Raw genomic sequence first — 19,197 nt, 5'->3', positions numbered from 1 at the left:
TAATACTTTGCACCTACACTTTAAATAACAACAAGGAAAACTAAAAAAGATCATAAACTTACCAGAGTTTTCAGCTGATGAAACCTCGGCTCAGTGCTGTGCACTTCCAAACTAAACATATTTACAGATAATGTAGAATGACCATCATCATGGGGAGTGATGAGGTCCAGTGGATCCATGTGGTGGTTTTACCTCTTCATTTAACATTTCTGCTTTAAGTGTAAAACGCTGAATTTAATGTTTACGTCAGTTACAGGCCTCCAGGCTTTGATTGGAGTCAGCACAGACAGACGTGTAGGTGGAGGTGAAGTCTCCGCCTCTCCTGGTCATCAGTAGCCACGTGGTTTTGATTTAACCTTCCCATTCACATTAGCATGATGGAGATTAGTTGTGACTGTGGCCAGAAATGTTTAGGAGGTAACTTCCTGTGATCACTTATGTTGTGTTTGAATATACAAGAATGTGTCACACTGTGTAGGTGATGTTGCCATGTGACTGTCTTACTATTTTTCACATGATTGTTAGCCTTTGTTAGCCTGTTTACATCCTTACTCAAATCATTTACATCACACAGTGACTTCGGAAGCAGAAGGTACAAAATCTCATGTCATTATTGCTATCAAAATAAAAGTCCCCTCCACTTCCATGTAAATAAATAAATAAATGACAGACAGAAGCAGATACAATTTTCTGTATTCAAAGTTCGAACACATCAGTCTACCCAACATTTAGTGCAAGTTCTGCAAACATTACATCATCATTCATACAACAGGTCGCCGCACGATTGTCCTGCTGCATCTTTACATGAGTTGGCTTGTTGCCAGTTAAAACGACATAACATAACATGGTGACAAAGACAGAGTACTCATAACAGTTAGAATTATCATGAATGAACAAGTGGATATTTGACAGAAGTGCTTGGCAATGGATATTTAAAGCTATTATTATTTTTTTCAACCTTTTAGCACAGCAGGGTTATTAGTTCATTTACGGTCAGCCTCCAGTCAGCACTGGTTTTTACTATGAAGGATTGTTAACAGTGATTATAAGTGACAGTTGTTATCATGCACCCCAGAGGTTTTACTGTGAAACGGGTCAAAGTTCACCTGTGTGTTGAGTCACTGTGAGACACTATGAGACCTGTGGATTTTTAATTCTTTAAAATGACCTAAATGATTGTTTAGCAAAGCCGAGGTTTGTAGGAAACAACATTAAATCATACAAGTTTTGTGTGCTACAGTTTGAGCCACGTGCACACGACTACAGAGGCCGCAGTGGAGGGAATACCCTTCACAAATCAGCTGATTTTTCAGCCGAAAATACATCAGCACCAATTTGAATATTTACTTAATCAATTGATTCATTTATCAGTTCATATCGCCAAAAACATTCCTGGTTCCAGATTCAGAAATGAGATGGTTTGCTGAATATTTTGAGGTTTGTACTGTTTGCAATTTAAGCAATGTGAAGATGTGATCTTTACATTTCTTCTTACATTTTACTGACTTAACAGTCGATTAAAATTAAAATATTCAATACTTGCAGACTCTTACTGCGGCAACATGGAGCTGTGAGAGTGACTTTACAATTGCTTCATGCTCAGAAAACAGAAAAAGTTTATGTGAGGACATGGAGTCTCAACACTGTGTTACCCTGTGTAGTCCGCTGCAATCGGATTCACTTCACTAACGTGGAAACATCTGTGACTGAAGTCGCACTGAAATTAGCAGAAAATAAGGTAACTGACGAATCTTAACTCAAGGTCCACACACTACTTCTTCATGTCAACTGAACAAACTCTATGTGAGATGCAGTTGACAGCTTATGTAACAGATACTAACCTAAACCTTCTGTTAAGATAAACACATTCTCAAACTCAAGAATCAACTTTTACGCTCAAAAATAAGTAAATTTTTCTCCAACGTTGACCTGTAGAGGGTTTGTCTGGTCACTGCAATGCAACAAAGAGGAAAAAAAAGAGCATAACAGTTGGCAGTTTATTAGGAACACCAAGCTAAAATTGATGCAATCTAATACAACAGTGCTGCAGTAAATCCTCCTTTATGAAGGTTATAATGTGAAGTTTGTATAGTGAAGGCTGTAAGTTTGTGTTGCTGTTCAACTGTATTACATTCAACAGTGTGGTGTTTCTCTTAATACAAAACAATAGAGTTCAACTGCAACCACCAAGATGTTCACACTGCTGAATCAACATCTTTAAAACAATATCAACACAAACTGAATATTATAACCTTCATGTAGGAGAATTTACTGCAGGACTGTTGTATTACACTGCATCAGTTTGAGCTAGATGTACCTAATAAACTGGCAACTGTACTAGCAGCAAGTTGCAACGCAATAAAAGGCAACACTCACCATGTTTATGTCTGTGACTGAAAGTCATTCGATGCTTTGACTTAGCTAGAATGTGTTTCAGACGCACATCCAGCTGCTGAGTGCGCTACTGGAGGACTGCTTCCCCATGATGCAACAAAACCCTGGTGTTAAATTTAACACTCAACGCTCCTGGTTGGACACGCACCGCAACATAAAGTCCCACAATCTCATTCAGCAAATCCACCAAAGCACTTCCGTCATCTCAACAAACGCTGTTGCCAGGGAAGTTATGGCACGGCTGCAAAGCTTCGCTAGTGACGCGAAGAATTTAGCAGCATAATTTTTTATGCGGGCGGCTGCTGACGGGTGAAGTCACCCGAAAAGAAACCTTTCCCATTGAAAACTGAGGAGGTGAATTCAGATGAGCCGCTTTCTGATAATCGTTTTGCCATGTGACATGTTCATTTCCATATACTGACATACTGTGTTTGACAACAAACAGGAAGAGAAATTATTAAAAAAAAGAAAAAAAAAAAGAAAAAAAAAAAGTGCAGTTTGGTAACATAAAAGTAAACAGGATGTATACTTGGCAATACATTTAAATTTTTACCTTTGAAAGGTTTAAAATGAAAACCAAAACATTTACACATGCACACACACACACACACACGCACACACAGGTATAACACGTACGGTGTGCGATACCTGCCTCAAGCAGTGCTGAGTGCTGACGTGAGGCCCGTCAGTGAAATCAGGCTGATAATTCTCACTCAGCCGTCACATCCACAGACAACATGAAGAGACATCATTCAACTGCTGCCATACTGGATTCCCTGTGGTGCTGCTCTGCTGCACTGCTCCTGAGAATTAAAAACAAAAAACAAAAAAATAACCTTCATGGTCATTTGAGGAAACTTTAACTCTCCCCCTTCAACCTGTCAGACTCTAAAACAGCGTTTATTATTTTGGCAGAGACTCTGAACTGTTCGACTCCTGGGAGCCAAATAAGTCTGATCAGTTTTTGGGCAAATAAATATTTAGAGAGAAGAACAACTGAGGACTTCGTTTGAGGAATAATGTTTTGCTTTTTGTATCGTGGCTGCCAGTTTCAAGCAACTGCTTCTTATTCAAGTAGTTTTGCAATAATGAGCATCTCAGACATCTGACCAACGCTGTGGTCCTCACACGTTTCTGCAACTTTTCATGTGTATTTTTTCCCAGACCCTAAATTTTTATTTCTTTCTCATTACTTTGAAATAAATAAACACAGCAAACAGGTCGTTACTCGGCAGGGCTACGGGTGTATTGACGGGAGATAGCTGGCATTTCTAACTGTCTATACACTACATGATTGACAGGTCTCATCATCACGAACCCTTCCCTCCACCCGCCTGTATGGACGCGTCACTGGCCTCGAATAACGAGTCAGACGACCTCGAAACCTTGTCCAATAGCACCCAAAGTCTCAACTGAGATCCACAACTTGGCCGAAAAGTTTGCGGACAACTAAACACTCCGGCCATGTGATAGCTGAACATGTCACTCTCACATCATGGGCGTTAATATGCTACTCCAACAGCCTCTAATCTATTTTCACTATAATGCCATCCAGAATGTATGACTATGTCGGTCATGAGTTTCAAACACTTTCTGAAGTAAAATATGTAAAAGAAGAAAACCCTGGGACACCGATCAAATTGGGGTCCATGGTCTAACTTAAAAAATCCACTGGTCTAAGATACTGAGGTCATGCACCACTGAATATAAGGGGCCGCAACCATGAAAGAAAAATCCCAGACCAAAAATGATTTCCACCCCTCATGTGAAAACTCAAAACTACCATAACATTCATCAAATTCCAACCAGTGGTGAGTCTGAGACTTCCACTTCTGTACTGATGAGATGCTCAATGCAGCAAAACAGGACCTGAACAGAATTTGCAGCTCTCAGGCAGCTGGTGTTCGTTTCAACCCTGTTAGTTCCCCACATCCAGTCGAGTCCAGGATGTGGTCATGTGATTACTGTCGTCTCGTGAAATCCAATGTCGATGCCAATTGATCCATCTGGCTTTCATCACGATTAATCTGTCCGGTTTTGTTTTTTTTGGCGAAAAGATTATTTAATTCTGTTGCGAAAACGCCTTGACGGTTGACGGGTTCTATTCCATACTGAAGTTCCTCCTGATGACTCCTTATTGATGATTTATTCCTTCACCATAACTGTGTGGTAACATCACGTCAATGCTGAAGTTCAAGTCCACGATCTGTCCATTTACGTCAGCAAAAGGATTCAGCCAGAGAGGACGGCGACAGGCTGAGACGGTGTTTAGTCGAAGCTACCGGTCACATTCTGGGCTCTTTGGGCTTCATGGAGGCCGTGACACCTCATCACATTCAGACAGAAACATCAGAAATATCCCCTGACAAGTACCTTCCTCCCAATCCCTGCCCCCGTCCTCTCTCCCAGCTCCGTCTTCACTGAAGCTGGGAGACCTTGAGGGGCGCGGTGCTGGCAAAGTCCAAGAAGAAGGGTCCTTCCTGTTTGGGCAGGAAGGTGGTGGGGATGACGTTGTAGATGCCTGCTGGGACGTGGTCGGCCTCCATGTAGCAGAAACCGCATCTGGAAAAAGAGAGAAAGACAAAGAGTGAGAAAAAAGAAAAAAACAAACGGGTGAAAACTGAAATCAGATTACTCTGCAGAACACGTCTCCCCTTCCCATCCCCAATTACTTTAATGTGACATTACACAGTGAAGAAGAAGTGACAGCAGTGTTTGTGTGTGTGTGTGTGTGTGTGTGTGTGTGTATAAAGACACACTATGTCCAGAGACACGTGGCCGACCTATGTGACATCCCTGACATGCTGATCTGTGTCGCAATTCCTGTGGAAATGGTCACAATAACAGTTCTTGTCTCCTGGACTCTGACTGTTGCTGATGTGTGTCTGTAAATTATAAATACTGTATGTGATATTATAAATATCCAAATAAACTGGAATTGTTGATGAAGTTCTTTACTTTTACGTTAACAAATTAATTTCCCATTTAGTGTAGGTGTAGTGTATCTCATCACACTCACCGATTTCATTTCAAACTGATAAAACTGCCCATGATAACAAAATGAACAAGTTTTTGAAAAATGTATTTAAAGTAATTTCACTGAATGTAAACATTCCTTTACCTTTAGCAAGTCTAGTCTCTATATTAATTCTGTCTTGCAGGAGTGTTGACCTGAAATCTGCTATATTGTTATTCCATCACTCAGAAACAAAATCAGCCAATCAGAGGAGAGGCTCAGTGTCAAGAGGTAGTTCTAAAATATAATGTGGAAATGTCTCCTTCAAGAGACAGACTAACTTACTTTTGTTTGATCAATTGGAAAAATAACTTAACTAATAATACTGCGATGTTTGGAATTATAAATGCTCTTGTTTAGGTTTCTCTACAAGCGTTCAAATGTCATTAGTTGTTGCCAATCGAATTATTTCCTTTATTCATTGTACATTAGTGTGTCTGCACAGTGAGGCTGGAAAATTCATTTCACGCTATTGTTGTGTGATGATGGTAAACAACCACGCTGAGTGAGTGTTTCTGTGCTCCAGCAGACCCGACTGCAGACCTACAACCTTTACCTTCCCTCCACCTGTGAGTGCTCTGCGCTGTGAGGCCTGTCCGTTAGGCCGACCGTACCTGTAATCTCCGCTGCTCTTCTTCTGGGAGGCTGCTGCACCCGGCTCCCCGACCGTCGACACCGTCACCATCTCAAAACCAACGCTGTACTGCCTGCACACACAAAGACAGCAAGCAGTGGTCACACAGTTATGTTGATCCTCACTATATCTGTTCTTTAATTTGTATATTTTCACTCATGCATTTTGAGTATATTTCATCTGAATAATCTCCTGCTGTTTCAACATTTATCTTTCTTGCTAATAAAGTTTGATCGAGCTGTAGTCAGGAGCAGAACCGACAAATGATAAATGCTGGTTTGTGGGGAAGAGGAAAAAGCTCTGGGTGTTTGCATTTCTTTAAACCGATCACAATCATCTTGGGTGGAACATTTGCACAGTGAGGTGAGCACTGAAAACACCTCAAAAATAAAAAGAAAATTTAATTGCACGATCCAAATATTCACCAAAACTCGCCATTTTCAGCATTTAGGCTGCAGCTCGGAGGTTGTTGTCGTTTGTTGTAGCGAAGGGGATTTTGAAAAGAAGGTAACAGGCAGGTGAAGCGGATATGGAGGGTAATGCTGCCTGGATAAGGCGCCCAGTGGCAGGCGTGCACCCACAGCCTACATCCAATGAGTCAGACTAGTCAATAAGTTACAGGAAACTACAGATAAGAAATATCTGAAGTGATTAAAGTAATCCACACATTCCTGACCTCTCTACAGTCTGTGCATGCTGGTGATATGAGAGTCTAAGTTTACAGTCACTCATTCGTCAGCGACTGTGGAAAATACAGATAGGTGTTTAATTTATCTTATTGTCTCCAGTAATGTATATAATTATGTAACATGATGAGAGACAGTGTGAAATGCAACAGAATATTTGTCATGTCACTGGAGTTAGGAGGCAGAATTAAAACACTGCAATCACTGAGTCATCCTGGTGTGTGCGTGTGTGTGTGTGTGTGTGTGTGTGTGTGTGTGTGTGTGTGTGTGTGTGTTTCTGTGAGAGAGAGAAAGTGCCAGAGGATCATTAGGTGATAATGCCACATTGGGAAAAGTCCCTGAGTCATCCTGTTAATGAGTCCTTAATAAGTCGGACAGATTTATTTAAATGAAGTGAAATGAAATGGCAGCGGGGGAAGCACCGGCCTTATGTTTCCATGGATTTACAACATGACTGCTCAGGTTTTTATATCCATCTGAAGGTCATAGAGGATGTTACAGTAACAGTATAAAATATACTGAAATGGCAGGTGTGGGTTTGATCCAGTATTTCTCAAGTGAAGCTACTAGTTGTTTTTTTAGTGTCAATATTTTCCATTTTTAATCATGTCATTAAATCTAAATTTTACCCACCAGGGTAAAAATTGATGACATTTCTGAAGCAGCACTTAGAAACCCAGATGAAAAACACTAAAGCTGATCGTCTTTAACTAGACTAAAGCTTTAGGTCGCTGAAACATTTTCCTGCTGGAGCTGCTGGCGTTACGTCGACTGAACTGAGGCAGATATGCGNTTAAATCTAAATTTTACCCACCAGGGTAAAAATTGATGACGTTTCTGAAGTAGCACTTAGAAACCCAGATGAAAATGCTGGAGCTGCTGGCGTTACGTCGACTGAGTGCACCATTAGCAGCAGAGATGCAGTAAAGACGGCATGACAAAGGCTTTTATAGACCACCAGCTTTGAATCTAGTAGAGCAGAAATCATGTGATTTCAAGGCTAATTGGCCATTGTCAGATATCATTGGAAAGTTTATATATTGTTCTACAACCATGTAAACCACTTTGAATTGTTTTTGAATGATACTGTGCTGTACAAATAAACTTGAACTTGAAGCTATATGGGTCAATCTGTCCTCGGTATGAGCCTGACCTGGATCCTCGGAGCTCGATGAGCAGCGGTCCCGGCCGCTCCAGGTTAATCTGATAGATGGGGTTGTGTTTGTACGAGTCCTTATAGTTCCCACAACCTCCGGCAGTGAGCCCCTTCCACTGGCCGTTGATCTGAAGAGACAAACAGAGACCAGAACACAATAATTAAACATGAAAATTCACTATAAATAATGTCTGCCTGTTAACTTGTACATGGGTTGTAGGTGATAACGTACCCTTTTGGTGTGAGTGAAGGGATTTGGGATCTTGGAGAAGGTGAATTTGCATCCAGAGTACACCTGGGTAAAGAAACACATTTTGTTATTATATGACACTGAACATGAGCCGGTCAAAAGAAATCCAGGTGGCAGATGGAAAATAAGACACTGGGTATAATTCCAGTTGGTCAGAAAGTAAACGGTACATGGACTGCATGGACTGTGTTTCTGGTCTTACGGACTAGTCAAAGCTCTTTACAGTACATGCCACATTCACCCATTCACACACTGATGGAACAGCCATCAGAGGCAATATGGGTTTCAGTATCTTGCTCCAGTATCTACGTCCTGAGCCACAAGTGAAGAAATTTCTGTTTCGTTACCAGCAGCCGTGTAAGACAAAGTGTAGCATGTTTCCAAATGGTGGATGTACTTATTCATGACTATCTGTCGACAAAATAGATCTTTGATATTAGCGCTGTTCTGTTCTGGTAAGAGAAACATCAGGGGGGGAGAAAAATTAAAAAAGAAAAATCACATTTCCTGCTTATGGCTTTGATCTCAGGTGAACTGTTCAGTGAACAAGAGAGAGTTGAATCAGTTCCTCTCAGGACGATTTTTCAAAGAGAAACGCTGATTTGAGCCGAGGGGGGGTCGTTTTCACAGTTAGAGAGAGAGAGAGAGAGAGAGAGAGCGAGAGAGAGCTTGCAGCAGTTACACACAGAATGCAAACATACACACACACACATACATACACACACACACATGTACAGAGCACATGTTTGATTTTAATGAGTGATTTCAGTATGAACTATTCTCCACAGTCCTCTCTGCAGTTAATAACAAGAGGAGTCCATGAATTATAAACTACTGAAAAAAAATATATTTAGGTCACACGTGTACACACACACACACACACACACACACACACACACACACACACACACACACACAGACACCTTAAACACAGCACAACAACACAAAAGTTCTTCTCACCCTCAGTGTGTAGTTGATGGTGTTTTGTTTCTCGTACTGGGAAACCACCAGTGTGAAGGTGTGCGTCCCCGCGCTGGTCAGTCTCATCTTGGTCAGGTAGTGTGGGCTGTTGATGCGGATGCCATCGATGTAAGGAGGAGGGTCCGCTGTGGAGGGAGCCAGGGGAGGTTGGTTATAGCGACTAACCAGAGGGTTAACTGCCCTGTGTCTTCCAGGCATCTGACCATATTGCGTGTGAGCGGAGCAGAAATAAAGGCTTTGTGGAGTACTGCCTTCAAACCCCTGCTGCCTCCCATCTACAGGACATATCTCACAGCTCAGTCCTGCGGAGAGAACTCGTCTTCTAAGGCATCTCATCGATCCTTACCTGGGTAGTAAACCTTCTTCCCATCTGTCTTGTAAACGACCAGTGTGATAAACTCCCTGTTTTGTGCAAAATCATCCTGGAAAACGAACAAGCAGAAAACAGTCATTAGATAAAAGTGAGGTAAGTAAAGTACCACATTACTGGCGGTGAGGTTTAATAATATGACGTTGTCAGTATCTCTCAGCTCTGTATCTCCACCTTGTCAGTGATGTGTCTGGTGAGCAGCACCCACACGGCAGCGCCACCTGCTGGACACTGGACCTCCAGCTTGTACTGGGGATTGTTGGCCAGACTGTAGACGTCCTTCACTGGGCCCTGCTTCCCATCCCAGCTACTGCAGACGAAACACAAACCACAACACATGCTTCAGACTGGGTCCATCTGCTCTGATCAATACAGCATATAAATTTGCATACCTAACAGAAGCAGGTGCACACACACGTTTTCATCTCGAGTTAAACACAACGGGGAAATCATACACTTCAAAAAAGGAAACTGTTCTAGGGGGCCAAATTTGAGTTGAAACTTGTTTTATGTAAAGACGAATACTGACCGACACATCATCAAGTTACTGAAACTGAACCACACACACACACACACCTGTGAATACAGGAGGAATCTTTGAACAAGGCAGGGTTCCAGCTCAGGTAGATGACATCATAGTACTGACAAAGGTCCTCCCACGCGATCCAGAAAACACCTGGAGAGCAACACAGGAAAGCAACGTATGTGTCACCTGAATAGAGCTTCATTTCTGTGGCTTAAACTTCAGGCATAGAGTTCCCTGCAGTGACATATTGACTTTTAACTTTAACTAGTGAGGACAGAGAAGTCACTCGTGATGTGAAAAGTATGAATTCACTTTTTAAGGGTGAGATGTACACGTTGAAATTCTATTACTGTCTAGACAACAGGCTCCTCTATTACAGTTTTTGTGACATTTTTTCTATAATATTTATGCTGACGGTCATCTGGTCCCTACTTCAGCCTGTGCACTGATTCCCCTCACTGGCTTCCCACTGCGCTGCTAATTGTTTTTGATGAAGCGTCCTCCCAGTACAGCTGCTGGGGATTCATCACAGAGTCGCTCATTTCTAAAGTAGCTTGGATAAAAGTGTGCTCCTGCTGAATTATCACGCTGCATATCATTCTAAAGTGCCTCTGCTTCCTATTCAAGTAATCATACATTTTATGTTGCCTAATCTTTATAATTTGTGAAGTAATTACCCAAACTACTAATTTCTTCAAGTACTTCCCAGGATATAAAATGAATCTGTCTCCATGTCAGTTTTACTGCAATAGGAGCTCCATAAATTTATGACCTGCAGCTAAATATATATACTAGCATACCGTGTCAATACTAACTTGTAGGAAGATTTATGCTATTTAAGACTTGGTATACCATTATCGAACTTCTGTGCCGTCTTGGGGTCAAAGTTGAGGTATTTGAGGAGCTCGGGCGTCCAGTTCTTCTCATCTCGCTCGCTGTAGCGCCCCTTCCACCGCAGATGACTCCATGGATTCTTCAGCTGCAGGAAACGCATTCCCTAAGAAGAAAAACGTTCCCCCGCAGACATGGTGTTAATTAAAAAAAGATACGAATAGCAGGAAGGACGGTGAGATTTCATTATCTACCGACATCTGAACATCTGATTTTCTCGCCCTTTGCAGATTTTCACTGAGATGAGAAGCTTGTTAAACGAGTCAGGGCTCACAACTGCCAGTGACACCATGCACAAATCTTCTTATTTTATATTTGACTCAATGGAAATACACACCAACTCTCCAGTGATGTGTGAATATGTGAACAGGATATGTGAACGGTTCAGCACAACACCTCCCTTACAGGAGCTTCAATGGCACCATTAATTCTAAATCAGTAATGCTGAATTGATACGACTCCATTTTAATTCCAGTTGTACATGGAGTCAAATGAGCAAACTGAGAGTTTACCAGCAGAACTCATAACGTTGAGGATTTTGTAGCTTTTAGCAAATGCATCAAAAAAAACGCTACTACTTTAATTACGCTAACCTTGTATTCCCTGATGTCAAGAACAGCGTAGGCGTGTGTTGGCACTAAACCCCATCTATCCCCTTCTTCCTCTGTCATCACTCCTGTTGCCGTGGTGATGAGGACGTCACCCCTGTGAAACCTGGGAAATGAAGAGAGAGAGAGAGAGAGAAGCAGATACAGAGGGAGAAAAAAAAAAAAAAAAAAAAGGTCAAGAAGTCCTTTTAAACTTGAAGATAACTTCTTTTCTCTGTGTAATTCTCACCTCTGGAAGAGCATGCGGAAGGTGTCATCCTTGCTGAATGACTGATTGTCAGAGTGCATAGCGATGCGTTCAGGGATCCAGCCGGTGAGCGCATGCAAATCGATGTTCTGTAACACGCAACAAAATATGAAAACTCTGACTCTGTTATCGCAGACTAATTTCTTGAGAAGCATCAGACGTTGGTTCGTATTCAGTCTGCTGAGAGTGACTTGGAAAAATGGCCGCTAATATTTAAAAAAAACTTTTTCCAAAACTTTCAAGACATAGAAGTGATCAGATGTGTCTTATTACAAATTGATATTATTTTTAACAAAGCTTTATTTAAATACTCCTTATTTTTAGCCAGTTTTTTACTTTACAATCTTTTTTTATCTAGGAAAGCAGGTGAATGACGTTGTTGAAAAACAGCCACGTCTCTCGGTTTCTCCTCCTTCACTCACCGAGTTGGAGCCAGGGAAGTCGTAGCCTCCCATCACCTTCATGTAGGCTTTCTCTATCAGGGACACCCACAGCTCGTTCCTGTTGCTGGAGTAGGAGCACAGCAGCTCTCCGTTACGATCCACCGGCAGGTAGTCATCTATAATCACCTGCAACAGGAACAGAGACAGAGACAGGTTGTCGGTTTGAGGGATGTCGTACAGATGGCCGGTTTATTAGCAAATTATTATAACCTTAAATACGATTTTGACAGCAACAGAGATCATTTTCCTCTGCGCCCAGTGTGCGCAGAAGGTGCATTCATAAGGGTAATATATTCAGCTGTACAGATGAACCAGCTGTGGTGATTTGTCCTTTACCTTCCTGGGGACTCCATTGATGTGAAGCTTGACCATGTACTTCCCACACGGGTTGTACTCCGGTTGCCCTCGCCTGTTCTGAGGGTAGATGATGCTGTAACACACACGATCAAAGTGTCAGGGTTGATTCTGAACTCATCAGAATAAGAGCTTGAGGCTGAAGGAGGTGGGTGTGAAACCCTTAAAGCACCATCCAGTACCTGGTGATTAGTTTCTTGTTGTAGCGCCTCTCGTAGGCGGCGCTGATGGCGAGTGATGCCACGAAGGAGCAGTCAGACACCACCGTCTGGAGTGAAGGCCACATTAATTATAAAAGTTGAAATGCGACAGTTGAACATTTTGCATTTGGATGCTGTGGGTTATTTTAACATGTCGACCATGACAAGCCTTACGACGGATGATGTCACGTCATCTACTGGCTGAATTTAAAAGTCATGAACAGTGACTAAATTTACACAATATTAAGAATGTGAAATACTATATATTATACAATTCTGTTCAATATTCAGATACAAACGCTATAAAGGAGCTAAAATGTTCCACACTAGAGTTAAAACCATCCAGATGAGAAGCTGTTGTTGTTGGTGCATGGACATACAGCAGCCGGGTCCTCTGACCTGTTTGATGCTGAAGCTGGACACAGACATGATCATGGTGGGGTTATTGCAGATCTCGTCTGGCCGGACCCAGCGGGAGAAGATGGCTTTCTGTTTGGGTGACAGCGCCAGTTTCCCCGTTTTGTCCCTGGTTAAAGAATTAAAAGATTAAAAAGACAAAGTATTAAAGTGTGTTTGCCTCACTGACTCAGATCCACTAAGAGATCTGACAGTTTGATGTGGATTTGCTTAACGGCAACTCAAACAATATGCAGGAAGTCTTTAACAGCTGACACTGATTTTACAGGACTGAAGCAGCAGAGAGTCAATTGAAACTGAGAGACATGACAAATGAGAAAATCCTTGTCACAACAAATAGTGCACAGAATAAGAGACGTTTTAGTACAAAGGAAGGACAGATGTCGAAACCTTTCTCCACAGTAAAATTCAAAAATGTAAAGTTGAACCTTAAGTGGCTCGTGTGATAATGTTTTTGTCATATATTAGCTTTAACATTGCGCTACTAATATAAAAGAAAAAAAAAACTGACATTAAATAATAAAACTCAAACTCACGAGAAGGGGACGGGGAAGGCAAACCGCTCCTTCAGGTCCACACTCATGAAGGGAACGTAGGCCATGCTGTTAATTGTAGATGTACTCCTGAAAATAAAGAAGGACAAGTTTAGTCCAACAAAACAGATTGAAGATTGAAGAAACCCAACACCTGATTTTAGTCAGCAGTAGTAGTAAAAAATTATATTAAAAAAAATGTATTTTTCTCTGGGGTGTGGTGGCAAATTTCGAATCTTTTCCTAAACATCTTTTGCAATTTTTCTTTAAGATTTCGCACAGTTTTTTATTTCTATTTTAACATGGTTGCCACATTTTTTTTAAAGAAATTTCAAAGACTAAATATTTTCACTGTAAGTTAGTTGGTTATTTTATGCTGCAGATGCCACCAGAGGACTATTACACGAGATGTGCAAAGGATATAATGAACAAAATGTTGCTCTTTTTCAGTCCAGTTTCAATTACCTTTAAAAGCCTTTAACAGTCACATATTCAGACACTGAATATTTAATCCCATTCACCTTGTCCTTAACCAAGACTGAAGTAACACTGGTGGCTGGTGACCCTTGTGACTGTTCGTATAGCAACTTCAATTTCACTACGGATTAAAATCATTTCCAAGAACTGTTTGCTAAGATGTTCTGGTTCTGGACCTTTTCCCTAACTGTGAATTAGTATTAAAGACTTTTCTCAGTCTACCAGGACCTGTGAGGCACAAATCTTTCTAATGTAGTATCACTGAACAACAGGTTCCACCATCCGGCTCACCTGAGCACCTCGATCTCTTCAGACGTGTAGCGCTGACCCTGCGGCTCGCTGGACTGGACTGCCCGGACCGGCTGGGGCTGAGGTCGGTCGTGGAGGCTGAAGTCTGGCCCAAGGGGGAAAAACTGGCGGACTGGTCCCCCAGAATTGCCACCACTGGCAGGCCTGGTTCCAGAGGGGCCCGTCCTGTCCTGAGTCTGGGCTGGAGTTGATCTGGACTGGGACTCTTTAAGACCTTCCGCTCTGAAAGAAGACGAGGTTGTTTAATTAAAGCTGCAAATCCAAGTGAATCTTACAAAGAAGGAAAAAAAAAATTTTGTTAAACAATATGATGCACTGATCCTGACAATTCTTTTATTTAAACAAATGTATTTGAATAACACACAATACACAAGAGCAATAAAACAAACTACCACAGGTGTACCATGTAAAATATCCAGGAAATTAAGAATCAGAATGAGCTGAATTCAGAACTCTAATAAATTAACAAATAATGTAGATATACTGTAATAACATGGTGGCTTTCATAATACACTGTTGCTCATAAAGTTGGAATAAAATATTTCATGTTCACACTTACCTGTCTAAAGCTTGACGTGCTAGCTGCTTCAGCTTGGTCTGCAGCGCCTGGTCCGATGTCTCGTTGGACTGTTGGAAACACAGGAAGAGAGTGAGGAAGCAGACAGGAATGTGACTGAGAGTGTGATAACAAACAGTGTGTGTGTGTGTGTGTGTGTGTGTGTGTGTGTGTGGGGGGGGGCTACCGTCTTAATGCACAGCTCCACAGCCTGAGTGTACAGCTCAATGGCTTCATCATCATTTCCCTTCTCATCTTCCTCAAAGGCCTGCGTGACCAGGAAGTGGGCGCGCTCCAGGTCCACCTGCTGCCGGGACTTCAGCGGGTCGCTCTTCTGTGCCTGGACTGAGGTCAAAGGTCCAGAGAAGGAATGGTTAGGGCACACAACTGACACCTGGGCGGCAGAAGGAGCTGTCCTTCAAACAAGATCATACATTCAGCCCTCTGACTGCTTACATTTCTCCATCAGTTTGAGTTGCTATAACTTTGATGTTAATTCCACCACAGCTACAGATAGGAAAACCCTTTTTATATGGTCAGCTTTCTTGCATCTTTAAGGGTTTTTAATGCCCATGTTGGGCTTTTGTATCTGATCTAGTCAACCAAGAACGATTGGACGAGCGTCCAATTTAAGTCAGGATGGTGCGTTTGATGCTGTTCAGTCTTTTCATCTGTCTGACCCAAAATGCCACAGTTGCTTTACCAGCAAATAGAACAGAAACAAGTGATGCTGAATCTGAATTTAGGATTTCAGAAAACATTTCCTAAAACAGCTTGGTTTAAAAAAATGGGACAATAAAATTTGATCTTTTGACCAACATCAAAGTAACACTTACAGCTGCAGGTTTATAAGATCTACCAAGGTAAAGCTGGTACAGTCTAATACAAGTGCCCTGCAGTAAAACCTCCCTTTATGACTGTTATAATGCTCATATTTTTTGGAACTGTTTTAAAGTAGATGTTTATGGCCATTTTGAATGACGCAATATGTGTTGCAGTTTAACTGGAATGAGGTAAAACATTAAAACCATATGAACAATTATAAAAAAGAAATTAAAATGAAAAGAAAAATACACTCATCTCTTTAGAGCAGCTGTTACAGGAAAGTTTGCTTTTGATCTCACAGTAAACAGCAGGAACATACTACAGCTACACACTGTGCTAAATGTCATCCACTGTGCACAACAGTCTCTGTGGTCACACCCATGTGCTAACACGCACACACCCACAATTAGGGCAGAGTCATGGAAAAACGCAGTCAGACAGCAATTGAGAAAGTATGTCCTGAGGGCCCATTCAGGAACATTCTTGAATAGTTTCTTACCTGTTACTATTCACACAAGCTTCATCTCTGCAAGACTTTAGATCAGATTAGATAAACTGGAAGCCCACAGTGGAGAGTGATAAGTAATAACACAGTAGAAGCTGAAAAGCACTAGAAACACAATAAAGACAGTAAAAACTCCTGCTGTCCATGAGATAAGAAACTTTTTTAATTTAACAACAGCATTTTCATGACGTCTATGTTGACTTTTTGTTTGTCTTCCGTGTTTGTGTTCACAACAGTAAATACTGTGTAGTCATTACAGTTTGTCTTTCAAACTGCCGTGCTAGTATGCAAATCAATATGCACTGTCAACATCAACATACTTATAATGCATGTCCAACAAAAATTAAAGGTGTTATGGCACACCAATTAAACTGAATGAAACCAGTGATTGCTTGTATGGAAAAAAAACAGCATAAAACAGATTTTTTTTTCATAAATTTCTCTCTAAATTAATCTAAAAATCTAAAATACGCTTGATAACGTTTGGGAAATGATTAGCTGTCAGACTTGGCATTCATGATTTGAAGAGAATATTGCAGTGCAGTATTTTATAATGCAAAAACATGACAATATGGAAATAAGTGATTTAAATACCAACTGAATCTGTCATGTATTTGTACATGGAAACTGTGAATGTGTGCAGCTGTTTGACTGTAAAAGAACATGACTCTGAAAAATAAAACAAATAATAAAACAAATAATAACAGATCTTTTGGTTAACAAAGGTTCAACAAACAGGATGTAAGCAAGCAGTTGTGCTTCTGTTGTTAAGTATCCTCTAAATGCAGGAAAAGCAGAATAAAACAGTGGTTCCACTGTGTCTCTGGTCAGGTGAGCTTACCAGCATTGTGGAGGGCTTGGACTCGATCCAAGTATTCATTCACTTTGTCCTGGATTCCCTCCAGTTTGGACCCTGCCATGCCAGCATATATCAGGGCCTGGGCTGCCTCCTATAGCAAACAATCATAAAGGAAGCGGTGGTAGCAGTTATTTTTTATATCTATTAAATTGTGTCAGTGACAGTCCCAAAGCTTAACTCTATGAAATGTTATTGTAACTTGACAAATATAAAATTTTGTTATTTTGTGATCTTCTCTTTAATGTAAGTGTATTTCCTTCAAGCTACACTTTAAAGTGGTAAGCTATAATATGCAAGTGAAAGTCTGTGTTGACTTGTGGGTAACATGAGCTAAGTGCTAATGTTGACAGGTAGCAGCCGTTTACACCTGTCTAATTGAAATTACAGCCACTTACCTTATAATAAAATACAGCCTCGTTATATTTGCCATTATGGTCATATGTAACAGCTGTTTTGGCAAATTTGACAGCATCGAGCTCCAGCGCCGCGCAGTCCATCCTAAACACAACTTGTTGACAGAGTGACAAGCTCTGACTTAGCCAGCTAGCAGGCTAGCTAACTGCTAGCTCCCGTAATTCGCCAAATTAACAAAGTGTCTGTGTTTCACTCGCAACACAGTTCATTTCATCAACTCGGAAGAAACATAGTGGAAAGTCCCGACGAGCGTCCTTAATCCCCTGGCCAAAACTGGTTAGTTAAAGCTTTGCTTTACCTTGTGACAGGTAACTAATGTACTAGCGGATACCAAAACAACCCTGCTGTTTCCGGAAGACACGAATCGCGCAGTCGCAGTCGAGGACGCAGGCAGTTGCATTCAAGTGCAGTAAGAAATTGAATGTAGTTTCTTCTGCCTCATAGCATCATTTTACTATTCATAATTAAGTCGTTCCAAGTCTTTTGCTGCTAGGTAACTTATAAAAGTGATATTTCTTATAATTTTATCAGAATGGCATATCCTAGTAAGACATATTGGTATAGCTCAAGCCATAATAACCAAACAATCCTTAACAAATTAACTTAACAAATTAAGACAAAAACAAACAAACAAAACCGACCACAGGTTAAAGTATACAACCAGAAATGTTGCCAGATTTGACTGCCGAAATTGATCAATTTATCAATTTATACTGTATATAATACTGCCAGGGAATTGGAGAGTTACACTATGAGCTACAACTTGAGCTCCATTTTTCGTTTACATTTTGGAAAATGAAGTACGAATTGTACTAACAAAGAGAACCCTTGATAATTTAATTCATTGAACAATGATTTGGTTGTTCTGCGTTTCTTCATGGTTGTTCTGTGGTAGTTTCGTGTCTCCTTGTGGTTGTTTTGTGTCTCCCAGTGGTTGTTTCACTATAAACAGGGGGGCCCTGGGACCCCGTGGGTCCCTGTGGCTTATGATGCCAGTTGCAATTCATAAGTATCTTAATTTAACAGCGGATTATTTTCTTGATTAATCATTTAGTTAGAAAAAAAATGAATGGTGGAAAAGTCCCTCACAGTTTCACAGAACCCAAACTGATATTCTTCAAAACCCAAAGATAATCAGTTAACTAGGCCCATCACAGAAAAGTTTGTGGTGTCTTTGGTTAGGAGGTCATGTTGAGTTTAGTGAAAAATTGGTCAGTAATGTGAATGTGGTAAATATTTGCAGTATGCAAGAAAAATTTAACAATGACATTGTGTTGCAGCATTTTTATTCACTGTAACCTCTTTCTCCCTCTGTTGGCCGACAATGTAAAATGTTACATACAGGAAATTGAAAACTGAAGCAGTCTTGTTGGTCCCTTTTATTAGTCTGCTAATATACAAATGGTAAGCATTGCATCTCTAACAACGTAGAAGAAAAACACATTCAAAGTCACTGATGATCAACAGTTTACTGCTCTTTTAGGTCAGTCACTGTATTTTCCTCAATGCTGGTGTCAGCACTCCGACTCACTGCACCTATATGATC

The 19,197-nt window shown here is 41.0% G+C and overlaps 1 protein-coding gene across 2 annotated transcripts; it reads right to left on the bottom strand.

The window, feature by feature from the left end:
• Positions 1-676: 676 nt before the first annotated feature.
• Positions 677-17,772, bottom strand: capn7 (calpain 7). Of its 2 annotated transcripts, XM_022762051.1 has the most exons (22): positions 17,633-17,772; positions 17,220-17,328; positions 15,236-15,393; positions 15,052-15,119; positions 14,475-14,714; positions 13,710-13,796; positions 13,156-13,282; positions 12,739-12,824; positions 12,539-12,632; positions 12,182-12,328; positions 11,742-11,848; positions 11,498-11,618; positions 10,866-11,010; positions 10,064-10,163; positions 9,662-9,797; positions 9,464-9,539; positions 9,097-9,242; positions 8,119-8,181; positions 7,884-8,014; positions 6,025-6,117; positions 4,768-4,956; positions 677-3,197 (listed from the first exon to the last, which is right to left on the bottom strand). In XM_022762051.1, the coding sequence occupies exons 1-21, from the start codon at positions 17,732-17,734 to the stop codon at positions 4,812-4,814; spliced, it is 2,481 nt and encodes an 826-aa protein (XP_022617772.1). In that variant the 5' UTR covers positions 17,735-17,772; the 3' UTR covers positions 677-3,197; positions 4,768-4,811. The 2 variants fall into 2 exon arrangements, with proteins under 2 accessions (XP_022617772.1, XP_022617771.1); XM_022762050.1 differs by having other exon boundaries at positions 677-4,956.
• Between the last annotated feature and the right edge of the window lie 1,425 nt (positions 17,773-19,197).

The sequence above is a fragment of the Seriola dumerili genome, unplaced genomic scaffold, assembly GCF_002260705.1.
Source record: "Seriola dumerili isolate Sdu_G_001 unplaced genomic scaffold, Sdu_1.0 BDQW01000435.1, whole genome shotgun sequence".
NCBI classification, from domain to species: Eukaryota; Metazoa; Chordata; class Actinopteri; order Carangiformes; family Carangidae; genus Seriola; species Seriola dumerili.
This window is presented reverse-complemented; position numbering and strand designations above follow the sequence as displayed.

Excerpts from the sequence above, each read along its gene's own strand:
- capn7 (XM_022762050.1), bottom strand. The coding sequence starts at position 17,734 with ATGGACTGCGCGGCGCTGGAGCTCGATGCTGTCAAATTTGCCAAAACA. Across the intron at positions 9,540-9,661 it reads CCAGACACATCACTGACAAG|GATGATTTTGCACAAAACAG; the intron begins GTGGAGATACAG and ends TTCGTTTTCCAG. Across the intron at positions 8,015-8,118 it reads CCTTCACTCACACCAAAAGG|ATCAACGGCCAGTGGAAGGG; the intron begins GTACGTTATCAC and ends TTGTCTCTTCAG.